General features: G+C 40.2%; 1 protein-coding gene across 1 annotated transcript; it reads left to right on the top strand.

The window, feature by feature from the left end:
- Window positions 1-2085: 2085 nt before the first annotated feature.
- On the top strand, window positions 2086-18057 carry LOC145418882 (UDP-glycosyltransferase UGT5-like). The gene is made up of 8 exons (XM_080287154.1): window positions 2086-2116; window positions 9454-9627; window positions 13760-14014; window positions 14673-14906; window positions 15253-15417; window positions 15883-16105; window positions 16221-16440; window positions 17738-18057. Exons 2-8 carry the CDS (start codon window positions 9454-9456, stop codon window positions 18018-18020), a joined length of 1554 nt encoding a protein of 517 aa, XP_080143280.1. The 5' UTR covers window positions 2086-2116; the 3' UTR covers window positions 18021-18057.
- The last annotated feature ends 3191 nt before the right edge of the window (window positions 18058-21248 follow it).

The following is a 21248-nucleotide window of genomic DNA, read 5'->3' on the forward strand; positions in this document are numbered from 1 at the left end:
TTTGGAGGAGTTACATTAAACAAGCTTTTATTAATCATGCCAACAATTTGATCTTTAGAATGATGAGAGCGAACAGCAATTCCCAATTGTTGAGCAACAAGCTTAAGTTCATTCTTTGTTCTGTTTTCTACATCACACACTGTTTGCACATTTGACAAAAAATCTTTGGCTTCATCAAGTGTAGTAATAGTAGACATCATGAATAAATCACAGTCACAAAATATCAAGCAATATCCTTATGATAATATCCTGAATATCCTGATATGAGGTCGCCAAATTTATGTTACGGAACAGAGAAAGATAATGTACACATTAAGTGAGAATACTAAGAGTCACTACTGTCCCGTAAAGTTCCAGGTTCAAAACAAAGAATTAGATAAAATTACAAGTTAAAGTTTAATGCACAAACTAACAACAAAACATTCAGGACTCATAAGGATAATGTAATGGCAAAAAACAGGTTAAATATATGGTTAACTGCAATAGCCTCTATTAACACGAAATTAGCAAGAGTAAATTTACCTAAGTCAGCCCTAATAAAATGAAAATACACTGGGTAATGCTCAGTTAATGAAAGATAAATTATTACAGATACAAAATATTATTAAAAATGATGGCTGACAACAAGAACCCCTAAATAAATTACAAAAACCCTACTAGGCCTAAGAATTAAAATTATGCTACACAGTGCAAGAAAAAATGCAACAACAGTTATACTCTACACACAGCTGCTAGATGGTTGGAGACTTCCTGAGCACTCACAGGGGAGGACAGAGATGTGAACAAAATGAGGAGTACAGTAGATCTAAGTGGCCATGATGCAGAGACTGAGCTCATTATACAGGGGCCGGCAGAGCTTGATACAACTTGTAAGAATTACGCGCAAATGAAGCCATAGGGGACAAAGAGCTGACAATCCTGCTCTGAACAACAGAAAGGACGACTTACTCTACTATAACGGTATAAGGGGGGGACTGAGGCAGAACACGCTCGTGATCAAACATGCAGCATACTGTGCGTTAAAATTACACAAAGGATGATGAAATCATAGGCTATGTAACACTATCTATCTATCTATCTGTCTATATATATATATATATATATATATATATATATATATATATATTGTTAGTCATACTGACAGCCGCTAAATAAGCCATCGGGGTTGGAAGATGAGAATAAATATGTCTTAACGAGTACTAAGCCAAATCAGTGGATAAAGAAGAGCCGCATGGATCGCCCTCAAGGCCAGCAAACCAAGGCCTAACAAACAGGGCCACAGGTACAGTTGTGGCTGCTGGATTGGCATTTCTCTAGTTCCTAAACAAATCAGCATAGCTGTGCCTGTTTGCTTTTGCATTACGAGAAATCGTCTTCATCTTCGCATTTTTTCACTTTAATAATCGCTCTGCTTTGGTCGGATAGTTAGTGTGCGTCCACACGTGCCCTCGAACATGTGTTAACACAGTTGGCAACATGTTGGAAACATGTATCCAGCAATATCTGGACAGATGAATATAAACATGTTTCAGTGCAGCTTCTAACCAACTGGCAGCAAAGGTGGTGGCGTAAGTGTATCCATACGAGGGAGCTAAGACTTCACCATAACTTTGCCAACATGATCTGGATGCTACTATTCTGAGCATGTTTGCAGCTTGTTCTGGACTGTGTTGTTTGCATGTTGCCAGCACTTGTTCCACCACACTTGTAGATGCGCCCTTATGGGAGCTGCATGAGTGAAGACAAACATGTATAACAAGTAACCTCATCCACAATCCTGGCTCAAGAAAGTTTGTAAATATGAAGCAAGGTCGCATTGTAGTCAGCACGTGACAATTTTTTTTTGTATCTCTCTTTTTTCTAAATTTACTTCCCACTCTAGGACTGTGTTAGAGAAAGCCATCGTAGTGTCATGATTACAAAACGGGAGGAGAGACTAGCACGAGAATAAATTAGCAAGGTATGTTAGATAAAAAATAATAAATCCCTCCCCGGCAACCGCTACAAGATGCCCAGTCACTTAGGGATGTGTCAGGGAAGGCTAGTGAATATATGTGGTACAGTTCGTAGGGAACTTGGTTGTGTGGTGGTGCAGGTGTTCCTCTACGGGGTTAAGGTGAGGCTAACTCCTTCAGTATGATTACGTTTTTAGTTTATTCTTGCTACCACAGACGATTTTATTCAGGTTACGAGGGATTTTTAAAACTAGAGGGTTTAGATACAGCTTTCATTAACCCCTGCAATGTGTCTTGTCTGCCCTGAACTGAGTGAAATCGTCCCGTACATCCGTTCCTCTACGTGACTCAGGTGAAATTAACGTTCGAGTTCTTTACCTATAGAGGACCCCATTTCTACTTTATTTTTGCTGCCACTAGACGATATTAGTAAAGTTAGGAAAAGCCTCCCGCGTTGAAGGGTTAATGAAGGCTATATCGAACCCAATCAGTTCGAAAACCCCCTCCAAAGCTGAATAAAATCGTCTGGTGGTAATCAAAAATAGAACTGAAAGAAAACAGTCCTCGTGGTGAAGGCTCTTACTCTTGATCCCATCAGAACAACGACCAATTAATTTAGTTTATTCTTCCTACGACAAGACGATTTTACCCAGGTGGGACCATTAGACACGGAAGGGTTTGATATTGCCATCATTACCCCCCCCCACCCCTGTATATGAGACCTCTTCCTAACTTAATGAATTTGTATGTCGTGGATTCATCTGTATGGCGATACAGTGGTTCCTCTGCAAGGCTTAGCTGGGGTAAGTGGCCATGGTCTTAGCTTGGAGGGACGTGACAGTTATTTCTCTCTCTCTCTCTCTCTCTCTCTCTCCCTCTCTCTCTCTCTCTCTCTCTGACGATTTTATTCAGCTTAGGAGAGATACTTCAAACTGCAGAAGTTCGATACAGCCTTCGCTAACCCCGCTGGTACTGAAGGTCTACCGTAAGCCACGTGAAATTAACTCCCAGTAGAAAAAATAAAATATAAAGGGTACCAAATTAAAGTAGAATAAAGTAGAATGAAGCAGTATATGTCTGCATCACAAACTAGAAGATAATATCACTATACACCGATTCAGGCAAATTTAAAAAAATGTAAAGAGATTCTGTAGATAAATATATCGGTAACTCGAGACAGTTTTCTCTCTTGATGCTAGGCAGCATTCTCGTTGTCTTGGGAGATTTCGTAACAATTCTTCCTGAGCGACTTATTTTGCCTATGTCCTCTTGTATGGTGTGGGCGAAAACTGTCAATATTTTATATTGTCGCTGTTGTTGTTATTAGGCCATTAGTATTAGTATTATTATTTTTTTTGTTATTGTTGTGTGTGTTATAGGTGTTATTGTTGTTATGGTTATAACTGATATTTATTGTTATTATTATTATTGCTAACGTTATTATTGTTCCTTTATTGCTGATGTAGCCCAAAGCTCAGCTGAACATTAACCTGATAGACAGTAGTCTGTTGTCCTCCTCTTGCAGTCCACCATTATCCTTTTAAGAGACTTGGAAGAAGCTAACAGCTATTAGTATACCCCGGCGCCCGACACGCCCGATTGTATGAGTGCCACCACGTGAAGGCATCCCTTTCCTGCTGCATGTATATCGATATTTATACTGTATGAATAGCATGTCAAAAACTGATGAGCAGAAATGTACACAATAAGTCGCAAATGAACAAGTCTTTTAGAAGTCACCAGTGTCAACGAGAATACAATTCTGATTTCTTGTACGTTGTTTACATCCTTACATCATCGCCATAGTGTACATAAATATCATAGAGGACAATGGCAGGCCAGATGCTATCATGGCCTGTCTTTGTATTTCCTGACGGTCACGGCTAGTCATCGTAATTTCCGAGAGTCATGGCTGGTCAGCAGGTTAACACCCAGGCTCCGACGAATCACTCTCGGCTGAATAAAATCGTCTGGCGTCAGCTGGAATAGAATAGCAGAGTTGTCTCAACGATGAGAGAGTCCAATCTTCCCCTGTCGATATTAAATTATCCAGATCCCTGACTACTCCTGGGTGACCAGGGTCAAAGATGAGGCAAACTTTGTCCATTGGTCTAACCGGTCCGCAAGATCAAGGTCTCGGTCATGTACTTGCGTTTTGGGTGTGCTAATCATTACACTACCCAAACATACGAGCCACTAAGACATACTTCACTGTACTCCTTTCCCTTTACCTAGACATACACTTTCTATCTCACTATCATGAACGCTGGGCTTGAACAGGATGGTAGCGCTGGAATATGTGCTAGTCAAGTAAAGGTGTTGCAGTCAGGCTATGGGCTATGGCAGATACACTGAGAAAAAAAAATCTACGCCATGTTAAGGTGAACAAACTATAGGGAAACTTCACACATGCGGTTCGTTGTGAAAGTAGAGACTGTTAGCGACAGATAGATAGAAAGATAGATAGACAGACAGACAAATAGATAAATAGGTAAACAAATAGGTAGACTGATTGACTGCTTGACAGATAGAAAAAAAATAAATATAGGCAGGTAGATAAACAAATAAACAGATAAACAAAGATAGATAGACAGACAAAGAGAGATTGAAATAGATAGACAGATAGATAGATAGAACTGTACGAGTAGATGCAGACAGTTTTATTCGCAACTTAATCATAGGAGCTTTTATACAGATCACGCTGTTGTGATGGTGATGAATGGTGGAGGCGGCTCCGCAACGCTAGCTCTGGCCACGGTGACCTTGAGGCGTATTCTCAGTTCAACCCTTCAACCCAGTGCTGGAGAGGGAGGCCTTCGTGCGGTGACATTGATATAGCTGGGATGCTCCATTGCCCGGTTATGCAAACTTCCCTAAATTCCATCCTTATTCACCTCAATGACGATAGTGGACTGCAGAAAGAGGGCAGCTTTAGCTTGTACTTCCTGGGTTCACGTTTCAGATGAATCTGGGGCTATATCTGCTGCTACTGCTATTACTACTACCACTACTACTACTACTACTACTACTACTACTACTATTACTACTACTACTACTACTACTACTACTACTACTACTGCTACTATTACTACTACTACTAGAACTACTACTACTACTACTACTACTATTACTGCTGCTGCTGCTGCCGCAAACCTAACGTCTTTCTTTTTTTTTTTTTAATTCTTTCTATGTCCTGGCGATTTTATTCAGATGACGCGATATTTTCTAAATGAAGCTCAAATACAGCCTTCAATACCTCCTTCAATACGGGAAATCGTTAAGCTAAATTAAATCGTCTGAACAGAACCATAATAAGCTTAAAAATGAGTCACCGGATTCAGAGAGTAAGAAGGTCTCTTTGCATCCTTCCTTACTAGTGTACTACAGTATATGACACTTTAATAGCCTCTTGTATATAACTTTTGCTAGTTATATCGATGCTAAGCTGCGATAAGTGACAGATAATTAGATGATAAGGTTTAATATGGAAAATAAATCACTAAAAAGGAGGTGAAACGAAATCTTTGCTATCGAGAAGACGATTCCTTAAATCGTATTCATATCGGTAAAGGAAGGTCTCTCGTTTATTTATTCATACGGAGCGTAAACAGTTACTCTTATGTATGTATTTCACACTAGGTTGATATTTTAAAGCACAACTAATAAGAAAGTCCTGTGGTGAAAAATACAATATAAATCTGCAAAATACATCGATATTTGACACTTTAGGTTGCATGTTTACACCTGAAATCGAGAAGTGAGATGCAGACCCCAGAATTTTTACGATGATTTTTGAAGTACCCGATAATGATGGAGCGAATTCAGCCATCCTAAAAGGCTGCTGACTGCTTTCTGTATTATGGGATGCAGGCTGACCATAAGAAGTAATCACAGGCGTTCCATAAATATCTGTCAATAAGTAGGGGTTTACTGTACACTCCACTTTGTGATCTTATGTATAAGCATATGACCTTACAACTCATGTTTAGCTGAATAACATCGCCTGGCACTAGGGAGAATTGAGTACTTGAATTGTCCCGACCAAAAGAAAGTTAATGATGAAGGTATTAATAATGCCAAGCTCCCATGAGTCATCTAAATAAATTCTCCCGGCATTAGCGGGACTAGAATACCAGAGCTGTCTCGACCATGGAGGGATTAGCAGATAAAATTAGCGTAGGGTGCAGGAGAATACTGACGTTTAATACACAAGATAACTCGCTAAGGATGAGGTGATACGAAGCATCCTAAGCCCACGAGAATGAGAGACCTTGAAGTGCAATCAGCTACCCGATAACAAGAGGTGATTTTCAGTACCTTATCATGCCCTCTCATTATTTACATTTAAAAAATAGTTGTTACGCTTATCGCACACCGTAATCTCTTTGCTTTTATCTTTAGTGCGTCAGCCATTCTCTTCTATCTTTCCCTCTGCTTCTCTACAGTTGTTCAGTTCCTTGCTATCCCATAACCACTCTCGTCTACTTTGCTTATCACGTCCTCTCAACACAAACATTTCATCTTCATTAGCCTGTATCTCATGCCCTTGTGTTTATCACACCTTCTGATCGGTTTGTCTTATCTTGTCAATCATGGTGCTTGGGACGGATGCCTTCTATGGAGGCACTTATTTAGTTGGGAGGCCTCACTTCCCCGATATACAATCGTCCCTCAGTTCCCTCCTTATCCTCTAAATGAAGGATGATGAACTGCAGGAGGCGGACAACTACAACCTGGGGTCCAGTGGTTGACGCATCCTGGGGCTACAACTGTTTATGTTGCTTCATTTTTATCTTCAGCCTGTCAGTCGCGTCCTCTTATCTGTTACATTTCTATCCTTTTCTTGCAGTTCATTACACACTGCGCTTCTGATGGTTTAACCTGCTCTCAGATTCTCTAAGGGTTATTCAGTTCCTTATCATGCCTAAAGCATTTGATCGAAAGTATATTTATCATCTCTTGTAATCGCCAACATTTTTATCTTGATTATGTTCTCTCCTACCCTCTTGCTTATCATATCTCCTATCATTGTCTTTTTTTAATATCTATTTTCTTATCTGTCCTTGGTACTGTAGAGGGATGCCTTCACGCGGTGGCACCGTTATAACGGGGTGACTTCACTGCCCGGTTTGAGAAACGTCCCTCAACTTCCGCCCTATCCCCCAAAAGAAGGATGGTGGTCTGCAGAGGGGCAACTTCACTCTACAGTCGTTACGTTCACCTTCCCCATGTTGATTCGTTACGTTCATCCTGCCCATGGAGATTCTTTATGTTTTGTTTACCCATTGAGACAAGGCAACAGATAAAGCGACGTTATCTCAACAATAGTGAGGTGTACTTTCATTCCGTAACAGAGATAAGGTATAACGAGACTGACGATAAGGAGGTCAGATAAGGGTAAGAGTTTGTGAGTAGACTACGTGACAAGCACAGACGATACATAAAAGATACTGCATAATTTCGGTGTTAATTAATCTTTTCGTAAAAAATCAAAGTGATGAACAGTAGTTTCAAGTACTTAATATAAACAGATATGGTAATATATTAAAGGCGTCTCATTTTAGTGCCGTCATCACGAAATGGAAAAATAAAATCACATCTTTTTTTAGGATCTTCATTTTTTTCCATGGTCAATGTGTTTCAGAATCCTAAGACTCCCCTTAAACATTTTTTTTTCATTACCAGTAGATATGACTTCTGTACATTCAGTATATCTTTCTCTTTACCGTTATCCGTATCTGTATCTGTGCCTGTATCTATTCTTGTATCTGTGCCTGTACCCGTACCTGTATCTGTGCCTGTATCTACTTTTATCTGTTTGTATCTGTACCTGTTTCTGTTCCTGTATATGTGCCTGTATCTTTACCTGTAATTGTGCCTGTATCTACTTTTATCTGTTTACATCTGTACCTGTTTCTGTTCCCGTATCTGTGCCTGTATCTGTACCTATATTTGTACCTGTATCAGTCCATACTAAGTTCACTGGCTATCACTCACTTTCCGAAGAAACACGTGACTTAGCATTCGTTCATACATTCAGCGATTTCAGCCGCCAACACATTTTCCTCCAGTAACTCCCACACGATTTCATGCAAGACACACTGAACGGGAAGAGAAGGGTACATGGTTGAGCTTTAGAGAACAGACCGCATGATTTATTTTGACTAGAGATATGAACCGTAAGAAAAAGAAATGGTTTGATCTGTTTAGAAAGAATGGTCAACTTAGAGAGGCAGCAGTTTCTACAAAGTGAGTGGACAATTTAAAAAGTGAATATAGTCTGTTGAAGATGAATTGTCTATTGAAAGTGAGTGATCGAGGGAAAATGAGTGGTCTATGGAAAACTCGGTTAAAGGCCGTCTTCGGCGGCCTCCTTTCGATGTCCTAAGGCCAGAAATGAGTCAAAACTCGGGAACCGGTGGCCCGATTGGACTGGAAATTGTTTTATTCTTCAAATTCGAGTATTTTAACAGTACCTTGCTGTAACAAAAATTGCCTTACGTTGCGTCGTTTTTGCTGTGTTACGGTAACAAACAAACCAATAAACATACAGAAATCGGATCATTATAATATAAATGAGTGTCTATACTAAAGAGCGTTTTGTTAGACATAAACTAGTAATCTGTTCGTGTCTAGAAAAAAAATTGTTTGGAATGCTCACTAAACAGGAGTAGGATCTAGCGGTATCTCTTACACCTTACACAACACACTGTCAAACCCGTCTATGTTGTTGTTATAGTCCAGGTTCATCTGTAACGTGATCCTGGTAGACCGTAGGCTGAAATTATCCTCCTACGACAATGCGCCATTCTTCTTTTTGGGGATAGGGAAGTAGGAGATGGATGTTTGTATGGCCAGGCAGCTTAGCCGACCAGTTATATATCGGTGCCACCACATGAAGGCATCCCTCTCCAGCACCATAACCAAGGTCGAACACATAATATAGAAGAATGATACCTAAACACCGCTAATCAACAGGTCTGTGGACTCGCCAGGTGAGGGCGGTAACGAGGTAATTATTGAAAGAAAAACTTAAAGCTTGCAGAAAAGAGATGAATTGAACTGTCAGCGTATAAATGAATGAATCTAGGAGAGTCAGTGATGAATAAAAGAAACAGGCTAGTGAAAAGATGGGGCTCTTTAGACTACTAATGCTGACATCCTGAGTGCACAATAATGGTCTCTAGAGAAGCACAAGTAATACATTTTGAAAGGAAATTTGAGATGACTGTACAGATGAATGGGTAGAACAAGTGAGACAGAACTTGGGGTAATACAGATGTGTACTAATTTTGATGCATACTAGAGTGTGCTCACCTTAACTTGACGGGAACAGGTATTATTCCTAAGCCATCTTTGGGGATCTGGATGTAAATTCGATAGTTATGCATCTACTTCGGAGAAAGCGTGGTTATTAACAAGAACTTATTATCTACCTTAATGACCCTCCGTGCAGTCAATAGGCTTTAAAGATGCACATTCTTCCTACCCTTGTCAGATGAAGTTGGCTGGGCTGTGTGTGTTGGTGGCGGCTCTGGCGGGGGGCGTCGCCGGGGAGCTGCCGCCCCCTCAGGCCTCCTACAAGATCCTCATGCTCCTGCCAGTCTCCTCCAAGAGCCACAGGAACGTCTTTCTGCCCGTGGCCGAGGCGTTGGCGAATCGAGGACACCAGGTGAGTCCCATTGGCCTTGTTGCTGTTGTATCCCCAAGCTCATAATTATGAACTCGGTGGACTGCAGGTTTAAGCTGTCCTTCTGCTGGCTTAAGCTGCTCTTCTCCTGTAGTCCTCCGTTCTTCTTCCGAGGATAGGGAAGTAGCTGAGGGACGCCTGTATAACCAGGCAGTTGAGGCTGCGAGCTTATACAGTTGCCACCACATGAAGGCTTTCCTCTCCAGCACCACTATGGTCTTTACCCCTTTAGTCCAATGACTTTTTTATTTTGCTACCTCCACTCTCTCCTATTTTACTTTTGGGGAGACTGACTGTAGTAAAAGCATGAATGAAGGATATATTTGACCTCTTCATTTCGAGAAACCTACCCAAAGCAGAGTAAAACTGTCTCCTGGTAGCAAGAATATCACAAAGGACGTCGGCAGAGTAAAGATTTGTTCTTGACTGATAAAGATCCATACCCCAGTTCAACTTCGTTGCTGGCAAACTGTATTCAGATTGGAGGCTAAATATGACTAGTAACGAAGGAGATTCATTCCTGCCTCGTAAATGAGGCTCATAAAATTTCACGGTACTACAACTTAATATTCGAGTTGCTTGAGTGGCCAAGTTCCGTCAGTTGAAAACAAGTAGCCTGTACAATGATATGATGGGAAGTTAGGCGACCTTTACATCCTTGTAGAGGACCACTGGGACTAAAGTTCTGAGATATGACTTAGCATTAATATCAGAATTATTATTGGCATTCTTATTCATCCACTTAGTGTAGCGGTAGTCTGTATTAGGGTAGCTCTACACTGAGTGGGAAGCCAAACGATTTCCTGTAAACCAGGAAATCATTGACGACGTTGGGTGGTAACCTTATAACCAACCGACACGTGTTCCTTGCGTGACAACAAGTGGGTTGTCGGAGGGTTTGTGCCCCTCCCCGGAAAACAACTAATTAACACTACAAACAAGAAATCTCGGACCAGGACTGACCAACAGGTGACGACTAAGTACCGAACAAAGGACATGGTACGAATTGCGACATGGAATGTAAAGGATGCAAATGATGAGATGAAAGAGAGAGAGATTGCCCAGGTGCTGGAGGGTACAAAAGTGGATGTACTCGTATTTGGAATAACCGATACTAAATGCATAGGTGAGAATGTGAGAGAATGGGAGTATGGATGGTGTATATGCGCGAAAGTGGGTGAGAATGAGGGGGCAAAAGAAGGAGTGTGTATTGTTGTGTGCAAGAGATAGAAGGAGAATATAAGACAGTATGGATCAGTCGGCTCAAGGATAGTGTGGGTAAGATTGAAAGTTGGACAACAAATGTGAGCGATTGTGTGTGTATATGCACCAACGCAAGATCGTGCAACTAGAGTGAAATAAGAGTTCTGGACAAATGTGGCAGCGTGCATGGAAAAGTTTGAAAGGAATGAGAGAGTGTTTTTGATCGGAGATATAAATGGAAAAGTAGGTAATGAGAAAGTGGATGGAGTACTTGGTGAGTGGGGTGTGCATGTGTCAGGACTCGACAATATCAAAATACAGTACATAATAGTTGCTCCCTGTACTGTTGTTTGCAGATGATGTTGTGTTGCTAAGTGAACACGAAGGAGAGCTGCAAGGCTTGGTGAATTAGTTTGGGGGAGTATGTAAGAAGCGGAATCTAAAGGTGAATGTAGAGAAGAGTAAAGTTATGGTCTTCGTGAGAAATGAAGTTGCTGAATGTACAGTGAGGTTGAATGACGAGGAAATGGAAAATGTGACTGCGTTTAAATACTTGGGGAGTGTGATGAGTAAGGATGGAAGTTTAGAGGGCGAAGTGCTTGAGAGTGTACAACAAGGAAGAAAGGCGGCTGATTCTCTGAAAGCAGTGATAAGAAACAGGGAAGTGAGCATAGAAGTGAAAAAGTCGCTGCATGACAGTATTGTTATACCAACTCTAACGTATGGAAGTGAAGCTTGGGCCTTGTTAGAGGGACACAAGTCAAGAGTTAGAGGTGTGGAAATGAGTTATTTGAGAGGAGCATGTGGAGTCACATGGAGAGACAGACTGACAATTGAGGAAGTGAAAAAGAGTTGTCGTGTGGGTGAGATGTGATAGAAAGTGGTAGGAGAAATACATTGAAGTGGTTTGGCCATATGGAGAGGATGGAGAGAGAGAGACTGATAAGAATAGTGTACGGTATGTAAATGAGATGAAAGGGGGTAGAGGGAGGGGGAGTCCAGGGATGAGATGGGGGATGGAGTGGAAAGGTACAGTATATGAGAGAGGGGGGTGTGAGCTGGGAATAGGGCAGTGAAATGGAAGGGCGAACTGGAGGCGATTTGTCTGTGGCCACCCCTTACGGGGTTAAGGCGTCTGGCAATAGATAGATAGATTATTATCGTTATTATTATTATTATTATCTTTATTATAATTATTATTATTATTATTATTATTATTATTATTGTTATCATTATTATTATTATTATTGTTGTTGTTGTTCTTGTTGTTGTCATTATTATCATTATTATTATTATTATTATTATTACTATTATTTTTGTTGTTGTCATTATTATTATTATTATTATTATTGTTGTTGTCATTATTATTATTATTATTATTATTATTATTACTATTATTATTTTAGTAGTAGTAGTAGTAGTACTAGTAGTAGTAGTACTAGTAGTAGTAGTTGTTGTAGTAGTAGTAGTAGTGGTAGAAGTAGTAGTAGTAGTAGTAGTAGCAGAAGCAGTAATAGTAGTTCCGGAGTTATTATTGTTATTATTATTTGTATTATTATTATTATTATTATTATTATTAATATTATTATTATTATTATTATTATTATTTTTATTATTATTATTATTATTATTATTATTATTATTATTATTACTATTATTATTTTAGTACTAGTAGTAGTAGTAGTTGTAGTAGTAGTACTAGTAGTAGTAGTAGTACTAGTAGTAGTAGTAGTAGTAGTAGTAGAAGTAGTAGTAGTAGTAGTAGCAGAAGCAGTAATAGTAGTTCCGGAGTTATTATTGTTAATATTATTTTTATTATTATTATTATTATTATTATTATTATTATTATTATTACTATTATTATTATTATTATTATTATTATTATTATTATCATTTTATGTTGTCGTTCTTGTTTTTGATGTAATATATAGAAGGCGGTATTTACAGAGTGGTCCAGAAAAAACTAACACTTTTTACAAACTTGCACAGTATTTCCCAGAAAAAATAACAGTTGTGTTTCTTTTTCAGGTGGAGCATAGAGTGATGCTACAGGATTATTGTGACAGCAAGATGAACGCTGAGAAACAATTTTCAGTTCAGCAGCTGTTCAAAATCGCTGAACTGTACTTTGCAGCAAAATCAGACTTCCTCGAAAAAGAGTGGACCAAAGATGCCTGACCGTCTTATTGCACACCACACAGATGCTTCTTGTACACTCAGAGGTGTTTGAACATGCTTATGAGGCTGTGCTGCTGTTCAAAACCTCACGTTTTGCTTATTCACATGCCAACTCAAGTGAAAAAGTGCCTCGTCACTGACGAGAAGCTGATGCTCTGGCAAAATTCATAGCGTTCGTACTTACTGGCCTGGCTTTGAGCCTGAAGAATCTGCACTTTGCATGGACACAGTTCCAGGTCACTATGAATGAATTTCATCACAGAGCTCCTGGAAATCCCCACGCCCTGGGACAGTCGTCTGGTGGACTTCCATGGTTTCCGTTCCAGACGAGTCCTAACGCCCTGAACATGTGCTGGTGTTGTGGCAGTCAGATGTGCGCCACTGTGGGTCTTGTTGTTGTTAGCCACACAATCAGTGTCTCTGAACTTCTGTATCAGGCTTTTGATAGTGTTGCGATGTGGGATTTTCCTCCCTGGAAATTCACGACGAAATTGCATCTGAGAGAGAACAACTGATTTTGTTGCAAAGTACAGTTCAACGATTTTGGTCCTCTGCTGAACTGAAAAATGTTTCTCAGCGTCCATCTTGCTGTCACATTAAGCTTGAAGCATCACTCTATGCTCCACCTGAAAAGGAAACGGAACTGTTACTTTTCCTGGGAAATACGAATATTTAAAAACTGTCATTTTTTTCTGGATTTTCCCGTAATCCATTTTATCCCTTTGATTTTCAGATAGTGATGCTGGCTAACCACCCTAAGGCATCAAAACATCCCAACGTCACAGAGCTAGAGCACGGCCTCTCTCATTTTAGGGAAGATAATTTCAATATGTTTGAAACCAGAAAGGATCCCTCGGGAGGCTTCAGCGTGTTCACTAAGATCATGCCCCTTATTGCCAGGGATCTCTACAAGGTGCCAGAGGTGAAGAAACTCTACGACAAAAGAAAGGAGTTTGATTTAATTATCGTAAATCACATGTTCAATGAGGTAAGCTTAATGTTATGGAAATTCATTTGATTATTATAAATTATGTTTAATGAAGTCTAGAAATGTAAAAAGGATTTCTATCTCACAGTTGTACATCTTATGCTTCATCAGGAATATTCAAATAAAAATAAAAATAAAAATATAGATAAAAATAAATATAAATATATAGATAGACAGATAGATATAGATATAGATAGATAGATAGATAGATAGATAAGAGAGAGAGAGAGAGAGAGAGAGAGAGAGAGAGAGATGTGTGTGTGTGTGTGTGTGTGTGTGTATGCTCATATTCTCTTGAAATTTACAGTTTTGGTGTATCTCTTGCTTAAGTACTTCGCTGTGCTACTTACTGTACATGTAACTTGACGTGTCAGATAGAGTCTTGTCTTCCCCCCAAAACAAGCTGCTATCCTTTTTAGTAGTTTCAACAAATATCTACTTAAGACATCAAAATAGTTCATTTGGGAATGCTAACACGCCTCTAGGGAGACTGGGGGGGCTGGAGGGATAATTTTTCTTTGGTCAATTCTATATAGCCTATTTCTGTGGACAAATGACAATAATTATACAAACTGAGGAAGATCACGCAATACCATTTCAAGAATAATGGATTTCATTTCATAATCAGGATAAACAAGTATATACTGCTTGCTTGCAGGTAATCTACCCATTCGTGCATGAGGTGCCCTTCATCACAATTGCCACTCCAGGAATTGATCCGCGTCAGAGCGCCGTCCTGGGCAACGTACTCAATCCATCCTACGTGTCCAATATAATGAAGGACTTTCCATCTCCCATGTCCATGTGGCACCGTTTCCTCAACACAGTGATGCACGTCTGGTTTACGGTGTACTGGAGGAACTGGGCAATTGTTCCTTTAATTCAAAAGGAGGTACAGTATTATGACATACCAGTCCGGTGGTTGGCGTCAAAAAATATTAGAAGGCAATCCCTTTTGCTCACACTCATTCCAATCGCTGTCATATATAAGAGTCTGCACCATAGCAAGTTCTAAACATCCGCTACCATCCAGTCATCACTCTTACATACACATTGCTCAGAAGATTTACATCAATAAAACATACAACTGTGCATTCTCTGAAGTTAATTTTATGGATAAAGGTGAACTGCACATGATTGTTCGTTGTCATAAAATAGTAAGAAAAATCACACAATAGCGGAAATCTTATCTATCGTTTTTTTTATTTTTTTTTTTTTTATTTTTTTTTTTTTTTCAGATATCAGCCCAGTTCCCAGACTTGCCACCTCTTTTGGATATAGAGAGGAATCAAAGTCTTACGCTTATGAACACACACTTCAGTATTGGTATGACGATTCCCCTCCTGCCCTCACAGGTGGAAGTGGGCGCTATGCATTGTCGCCCACCCAAGCCATTGCCAAAGGTTAGTTTTTTTTTTTTTAATTATTGACACGGTGCTCAAAGTACATAGAAAGCTCCTCCTCCACTTCGCCGGGCGATTCCTCGTGAATTGTGGGCACGGCTCAGTTGACATTGTTAATGACTAACCAGCAACATTTGTCCATTTACTGTTCCCATTGTCTCACCCACGCCTACGTCAACAGACTGAGCCTTCCCCGCAACACAATGATGTAACGGGTGTGTTTACAGTGGAACTTTTATCACGGATCACCATGTAATTATCTATTTATTTATATATTTATATAATTCTATTTTATTTATTAAGTTCTTATATGAGATCTGTTTGTAGGCATACCACTGTGCTTTGCCAATATCACCATTACTTTCCTGATTCCCACAGGCGAAACAATGTAGTAACAGAGAATGGCAGATGGACTCTATTTCATTACAGATTAATTAAATCAGTGTCATACATTTATTATCCCAGGACCTGGAGTCATGGATATCTGGTGCGGGTCCTGAGGGTGTGATATACTTCAGTCTGGGCTCCGTCACCCGGGGTATGTCCATGCCAGTGGAGTACCGAGACGCCTTTGTGGAGGCTTTCCGTAGACTGCCACATCGAGTCATCTGGAAGTATGAGGAGGACCTGGAGGGCGTGTCAGAGAACGTCATGATAAGCAAATGGCTCCCACAGCAGGATGTCCTTGGTGAGTTCTTGCATTCAGAAGTTATACCAACATAGGTAATGCATGTTACATTATGTAAATTATATGAACATTTCCAAAATCAGCCTTCCCTCAAGTGACAGTCTCTGTATTTTAGGTCATGAGAAAGTGAAGGTGTTCATTACGCATGGTGGCCTGCTGAGCCAACAGGAGTCCATCTATCACGCCACGCCCCTCCTCGCCCTCCCAATCTTCGGTGACCAGCCCAAGAATGGAATGTTTGTGCAGAGTTCGGGCATTGGGAAAATGCTGGTGTGGGAAGAACTGAGTGTTGATGCCATTGTGGAGGCTCTCACCGATATTACTTCCAATCCTTTGTTAGTTGATTTACTGTGTCTTCATATTTTGATTCGGGTGACAAAACTCCAGTGTGCTTATTTCACTTAGAGCGAATTAATTCTCATTGTTAAGTACTTATCCCCCACTAGTTCATTTTAAAATAAACATTCCAAAGAAAAAAAAGAAAAGGTAGAAAATCATTGCCGTTCCTAGCTACTGGTCACACACATTATAGATACTTGATAGACAGACTGATAATGTTACTGTATCGCCTATGAGCTTAGGTAACTGCCAGACCGACATTATCTCCTATGAATTGTATAGGCCTGAGACTAAGCTTCAACGTCCATTCTTTCTGCGGCTAAATGGCAGCTTACTCGGACTGGTGGCAGTACTTAGACTAATACCTCCACCTGCCTCTTAGGACTTGCATGCACTTACATCTCAGCAGGGTTTCTCCGACTGGAACCCTCTTGCCCAAGGATAATATGATTTCATTACTGTATGTCACAACACATCTCCTTCCTTGTCTGGATCTGTGAAAATTGTAATAATTTTCATTGATAAGTGTTCAAGTGAAACTTCTTTCTTCTTCTTCTACTTCTTCTTCTAGTTCTTCTTCTTCTTCTACTTCTTCTTCTAGTTCTTCTTCTTCTTCTTCTTCTTCTTCTTATTTAGGAACCTTTACCCCTCCCTTTGTACTTGAGTGCAGCTTCACTACACTCAGGACAGTAGGGGGGCTCAGTAACAATCACACCGGACAGTGCGGTTAAATGTCTTCATGCAAAACCGCACCGAAAGGGTAATGAGATAATACCAGCAGATGTAACTGCACTGTACTTAGGTGGAAAGGTTAAAAATACTTACCCGACCCAGTCTTACATAACAATCAAACTAGGCAGCCAGGCTGTGTACATAGACACGAATTCATTTCAGCCAGTATGTAGAAGAAAAACAAATACTGTATTTAATTATTCCGTTAAATATCCCATAATTTTTTGTTGCTTTGTATAATGACCAAGTGAATCTGGCAGTCCACACATTGCAGTATATGAGTATTCCAGTCAGTTTACAAACTGCAAGATTTCATCACATACATACATATATATATATATATATATATATATATATATATATATATATATATATATATATATATATATATATATATATATATATATATAGTATATTATGTTGTGTGTGTGTGTGTGTGTGTGTGTGTGCGTGTGTGTGTGTGTCTGTGTCATGAGTTAGATATCTCTGCTTGCAAACAAGGCAACAAGATCCACAGCAACAAAAGTGTAGTATAACGTTGATTTTTGTTTTCTGCTTAAGGTACAAGGAAAACATTTTGAAGATGTCGAGACCGCTGCGAGATCAGCTGACGAAGCCCCTGGACCGCGCCGTGTTCTGGACGGAGTACGTCATCCGTCACCAGGGGGCGCCACAACTGAGATGCCCTGCGGCCCAGCTCTCCTGGGTGGAGTTCCTCATGCTGGACGTGTTGTTCTTCTTCCATTTGACCATGTTCACCTTCGTCTTCATCATCCGCCGCATTTTTAGAAGAAGTTACGCTAAACTGTCTGGTACTGGCGGCAGTAAGAAGAAGACGGATTAGGATGTATATAACAGGATATAACTGACTTGAGCAGTTTGGGATACAGTTACTTATTGCAACAAAAATACAAAATTCACAACAGTGTTCGTCTTTCTGATGCCAGTGTTCAGTCACACAGATGCTATCTTACTATCTTGTGTTATGTAAAGTTCCAATAATATTTTCAAATTACAATATAATCACTTATTAAATATCGATATAGTTGTATGAATAACACGTGAGAGGGTATTCGAGTGAAATGTACAGAATAAAGTGCTAGAAATGAGGTGTTTCGAACCAGCCAAAGCCACATTAGAATACAGAAGTGGGAGAGTCCGCAATTACGGTACGTTGCAAGATAGTTCAGGTAAATGTTCCTCTGTCTCCACCGTCGATTGCCAACCAGTAGAGCTGCGTATGTGGCAAAGCTTTATCTCTGCAGTTCCATGACGTATGTTTTATTATTATTATTATTATTGTTATTATTATTATTATTATTATTATTATTATTATCCTGTAACCCAGGAAATCTTTTTATATGCTGGGCGGAAACCTTATAACCACACAATATGTGTTCCCTACGTGTCAGCAAGTGGGTTGGCAGAGTTTGTGCCCCTCCTTGGAAAACAGCTAAAAAGACAGACAACATGCTTCGAAACAGAACTGACCAACAGATGACGACCAAGAACCGAACAAAGAACATGGTGCGGATTTCAACATGGAATGTGAGGGGTGTGAATGATGAGATAAATGAGATAGACTGTTCAGGTGCTTGAGGATCCAAAAGTGGACATATGTGGATTGACTGAGACTAAATGGTGCGATAAGAGTGGGAGTATGGACAGGGTGTATGTGCGGGAGTAGATGAGAATGAGTGAGCAAAGAAGCGTGCATGTATTGTTGTTTGCAGGAGATGAAAGGAGGATATGAGAATATGGATCAGTTGGTTCATGGATTGTATGTTTAAGAGTGAAAGTGGGAATACAAGCGTAGGCAATAATATTGTGTGCGTGTATATGTGCCAACGGAAGACCGTGCGAGTAGAGTGAAAGAGGAGTTCTTGGAAAATGTGAAAGCGTGCATAGAAAAGCTTGAGATGATTGAGAGAGCGTTTTTGACTGAAGATATGAATGGAAAAGTAAGTAATGTGAAGGTGGATGGAGTAGTTGGTGTGTGGAGTGTTCCTGCAGAACTGGATGAGAAAAGTAGTGTGCTAATGAACATTTGTTGTGGGAGGGCATTGGTGAGAGCTAACACCCTCCTTAGGCACAAACTGATTGACTGGTATGCATGGCGAGTAATGAGAAGGGTGGGTGGTGTGAACTGAATGAACGAAAGGCAATGATTGATAATGTGTGTGTGGATGAGAGAAAGAGAAGATTATGTGATGGATGCAAGAGTATACAGAGGCTGGGGTGTGGACTCTCTGAGCAGCACCTGTTGTTGGTGAAAGTCAAGTTACAAATGAGATGGATAAAATCTTTAATAACAGGAGAGAAGGGCAGGAGGAAGCAGTCCATGCGATGAGGGTAGAAAGGTTGCCAAAGGATTTAAAAAAAAAAAAAAAAAAAAAAAAAAAAAAAAAAGAGGTAGAATATAAGAGAGAAGTGGAAAAGTGATTGGGTAAGTATGACTTGGAACAGATGGAAGTGCATGGTGTAAGGAATATATTAATAGAGGTTTGTACAGCATGTGAGGTGGTGTGTGGGGTGTAGAGAAGACGAAAGGGTGTGCAAGGAACAGTATCGTACTGTATAATGAAGAGATGAGACAAGCTCTGGTGCAAAAGAAGAAAGCATATAGTGAGTTGATGGGAAGCAGAGGCATGGAGGAAATTTAGAGGCGGAATAGAGAGTTACATGTAGAGAAGAAGAGAGGGGTGAAAAGATTAGCCTAGTAAGAGAGGGAGAGTAAGACGAGCTTGGATGAGGAGTTTTGATGTAGTTTGGGTGTAAAGTGGGGGAAATGTAAGATAATGTTCTGGAAGGAGGTGAAGAAAGTTAGACAGGGTGATAAAGAAGGTAGTAGGGGAGTGAAAGATGAACATGCCAGATTGTTAGTGGAGAAGGGAAACAAGTGAGCAGATGGAGGAAAAACTTCAAGGAATTGTTAAACACAGAGAATTAAAGTAACGTTAATATAAGTGGATGGTAAATGAATGGGAGAAGGAGGGAAATGAGAAGGGAGGAGGAGGTCAGAAGGATGGAAATAATGGAATCAATGAAGAAAATCAAAATGGGGAAAGCCATAGGAACTGATGGAGTGTGTGGTGAAATGCTGAAGTGCAGGGGAGAGATATTAGTCGAATAGGTATGGAAGATTTGCAGATTGGTCTAGGAAGAAGGTAGATTCCTGGAGGATTGGAAGTCAGGTATAATTATTCCCCTGTACAAAGGAAACGAGGAAAAAGAAGGTAAAGACGATGAAGCAGATGAAAGGGGCAGTAAACACTGCTATGGTGAAGGCTGAGTTAAAGATAATCATGAGGTATACACAGTGAGAGAAGACAGAGAATAGAGTATACAGTGGCATGGTTGAAAATGAAGTATACACGGTGGGACAGAAGACACTGGTAGTATACAGTGGCATTGTGCTGAGTGAATTAATTGGTTGCTGTCAACGTTCAACCTTGAAACTTAAGGTAGACTGGGACAGGGGCGGGGAGGCTACACTGGGGATTAGGGGCAGGCTAAGGGGGCGGTGGATCCTGCTCCTCCTCCTCATCATCATCATCATCTTTTTTTCCACCTTGGGGTAAAGAAAGGTGAAGTCCAGAAAGGAAGAGAAGAGAAGAAGGAGAACTATCAACAGCATGGCCAGTGATATGGACTAGAACCTCATTCACACACCAGTTAAGGTCCCTTGGCTGTGTGTGTTTTTACCTATTTGTATTTACCTATTTGTAGTATACAGGAATTGAGCAATGCTCGTGTTGTCCTGTGTGTGTGTGTGTGTGTGTGTGTGTGTGTGTGTGTGTGTGTGTGTGTGTGTGTGTGTGTGTGTGTGTGTGTGTGTGTTTTCTTTATGGATGTACCTCACTCTCAAGAAAGAGTCGATTCGTCATCTATCTAGTTGGAAAAGGATGGCAGACCCTTATCATTTGCCTCTTCCATACAAGGTTAGTTTAATCAACTCCACCTTCTGTCAGTTCTAAACCTGATAAATGAACTGAATTTTGGATCACCTCACTATCACATGAGATGGTGAAGAGAGAGCTTTATCTTCCTGCAACAACCATATCAATATAAC

This window comes from Coenobita brevimanus, chromosome 14, assembly GCF_032717465.1.
Source record: "Coenobita brevimanus isolate Jiangsu-jjx chromosome 14, ASM3271746v2, whole genome shotgun sequence".
In the NCBI taxonomy this organism is placed as follows: domain Eukaryota; kingdom Metazoa; phylum Arthropoda; class Malacostraca; order Decapoda; family Coenobitidae; genus Coenobita; species Coenobita brevimanus.

Coding starts and splice junctions, on each gene's coding strand:
- LOC145418882 (XM_080287154.1), top strand. CDS start 9,454: ATGAAGTTGGCTGGGCTGTGTGTGTTGGTGGCGGCTCTGGCGGGGGGC. Junction 9,628..13,759: donor TGGCGAATCGAGGACACCAG/GTGAGTCCCATT, acceptor TTTGATTTTCAG/ATAGTGATGCTGGCTAACCA. Junction 16,106..16,220: donor CCCACAGCAGGATGTCCTTG/GTGAGTTCTTGC, acceptor TCTGTATTTTAG/GTCATGAGAAAGTGAAGGTG.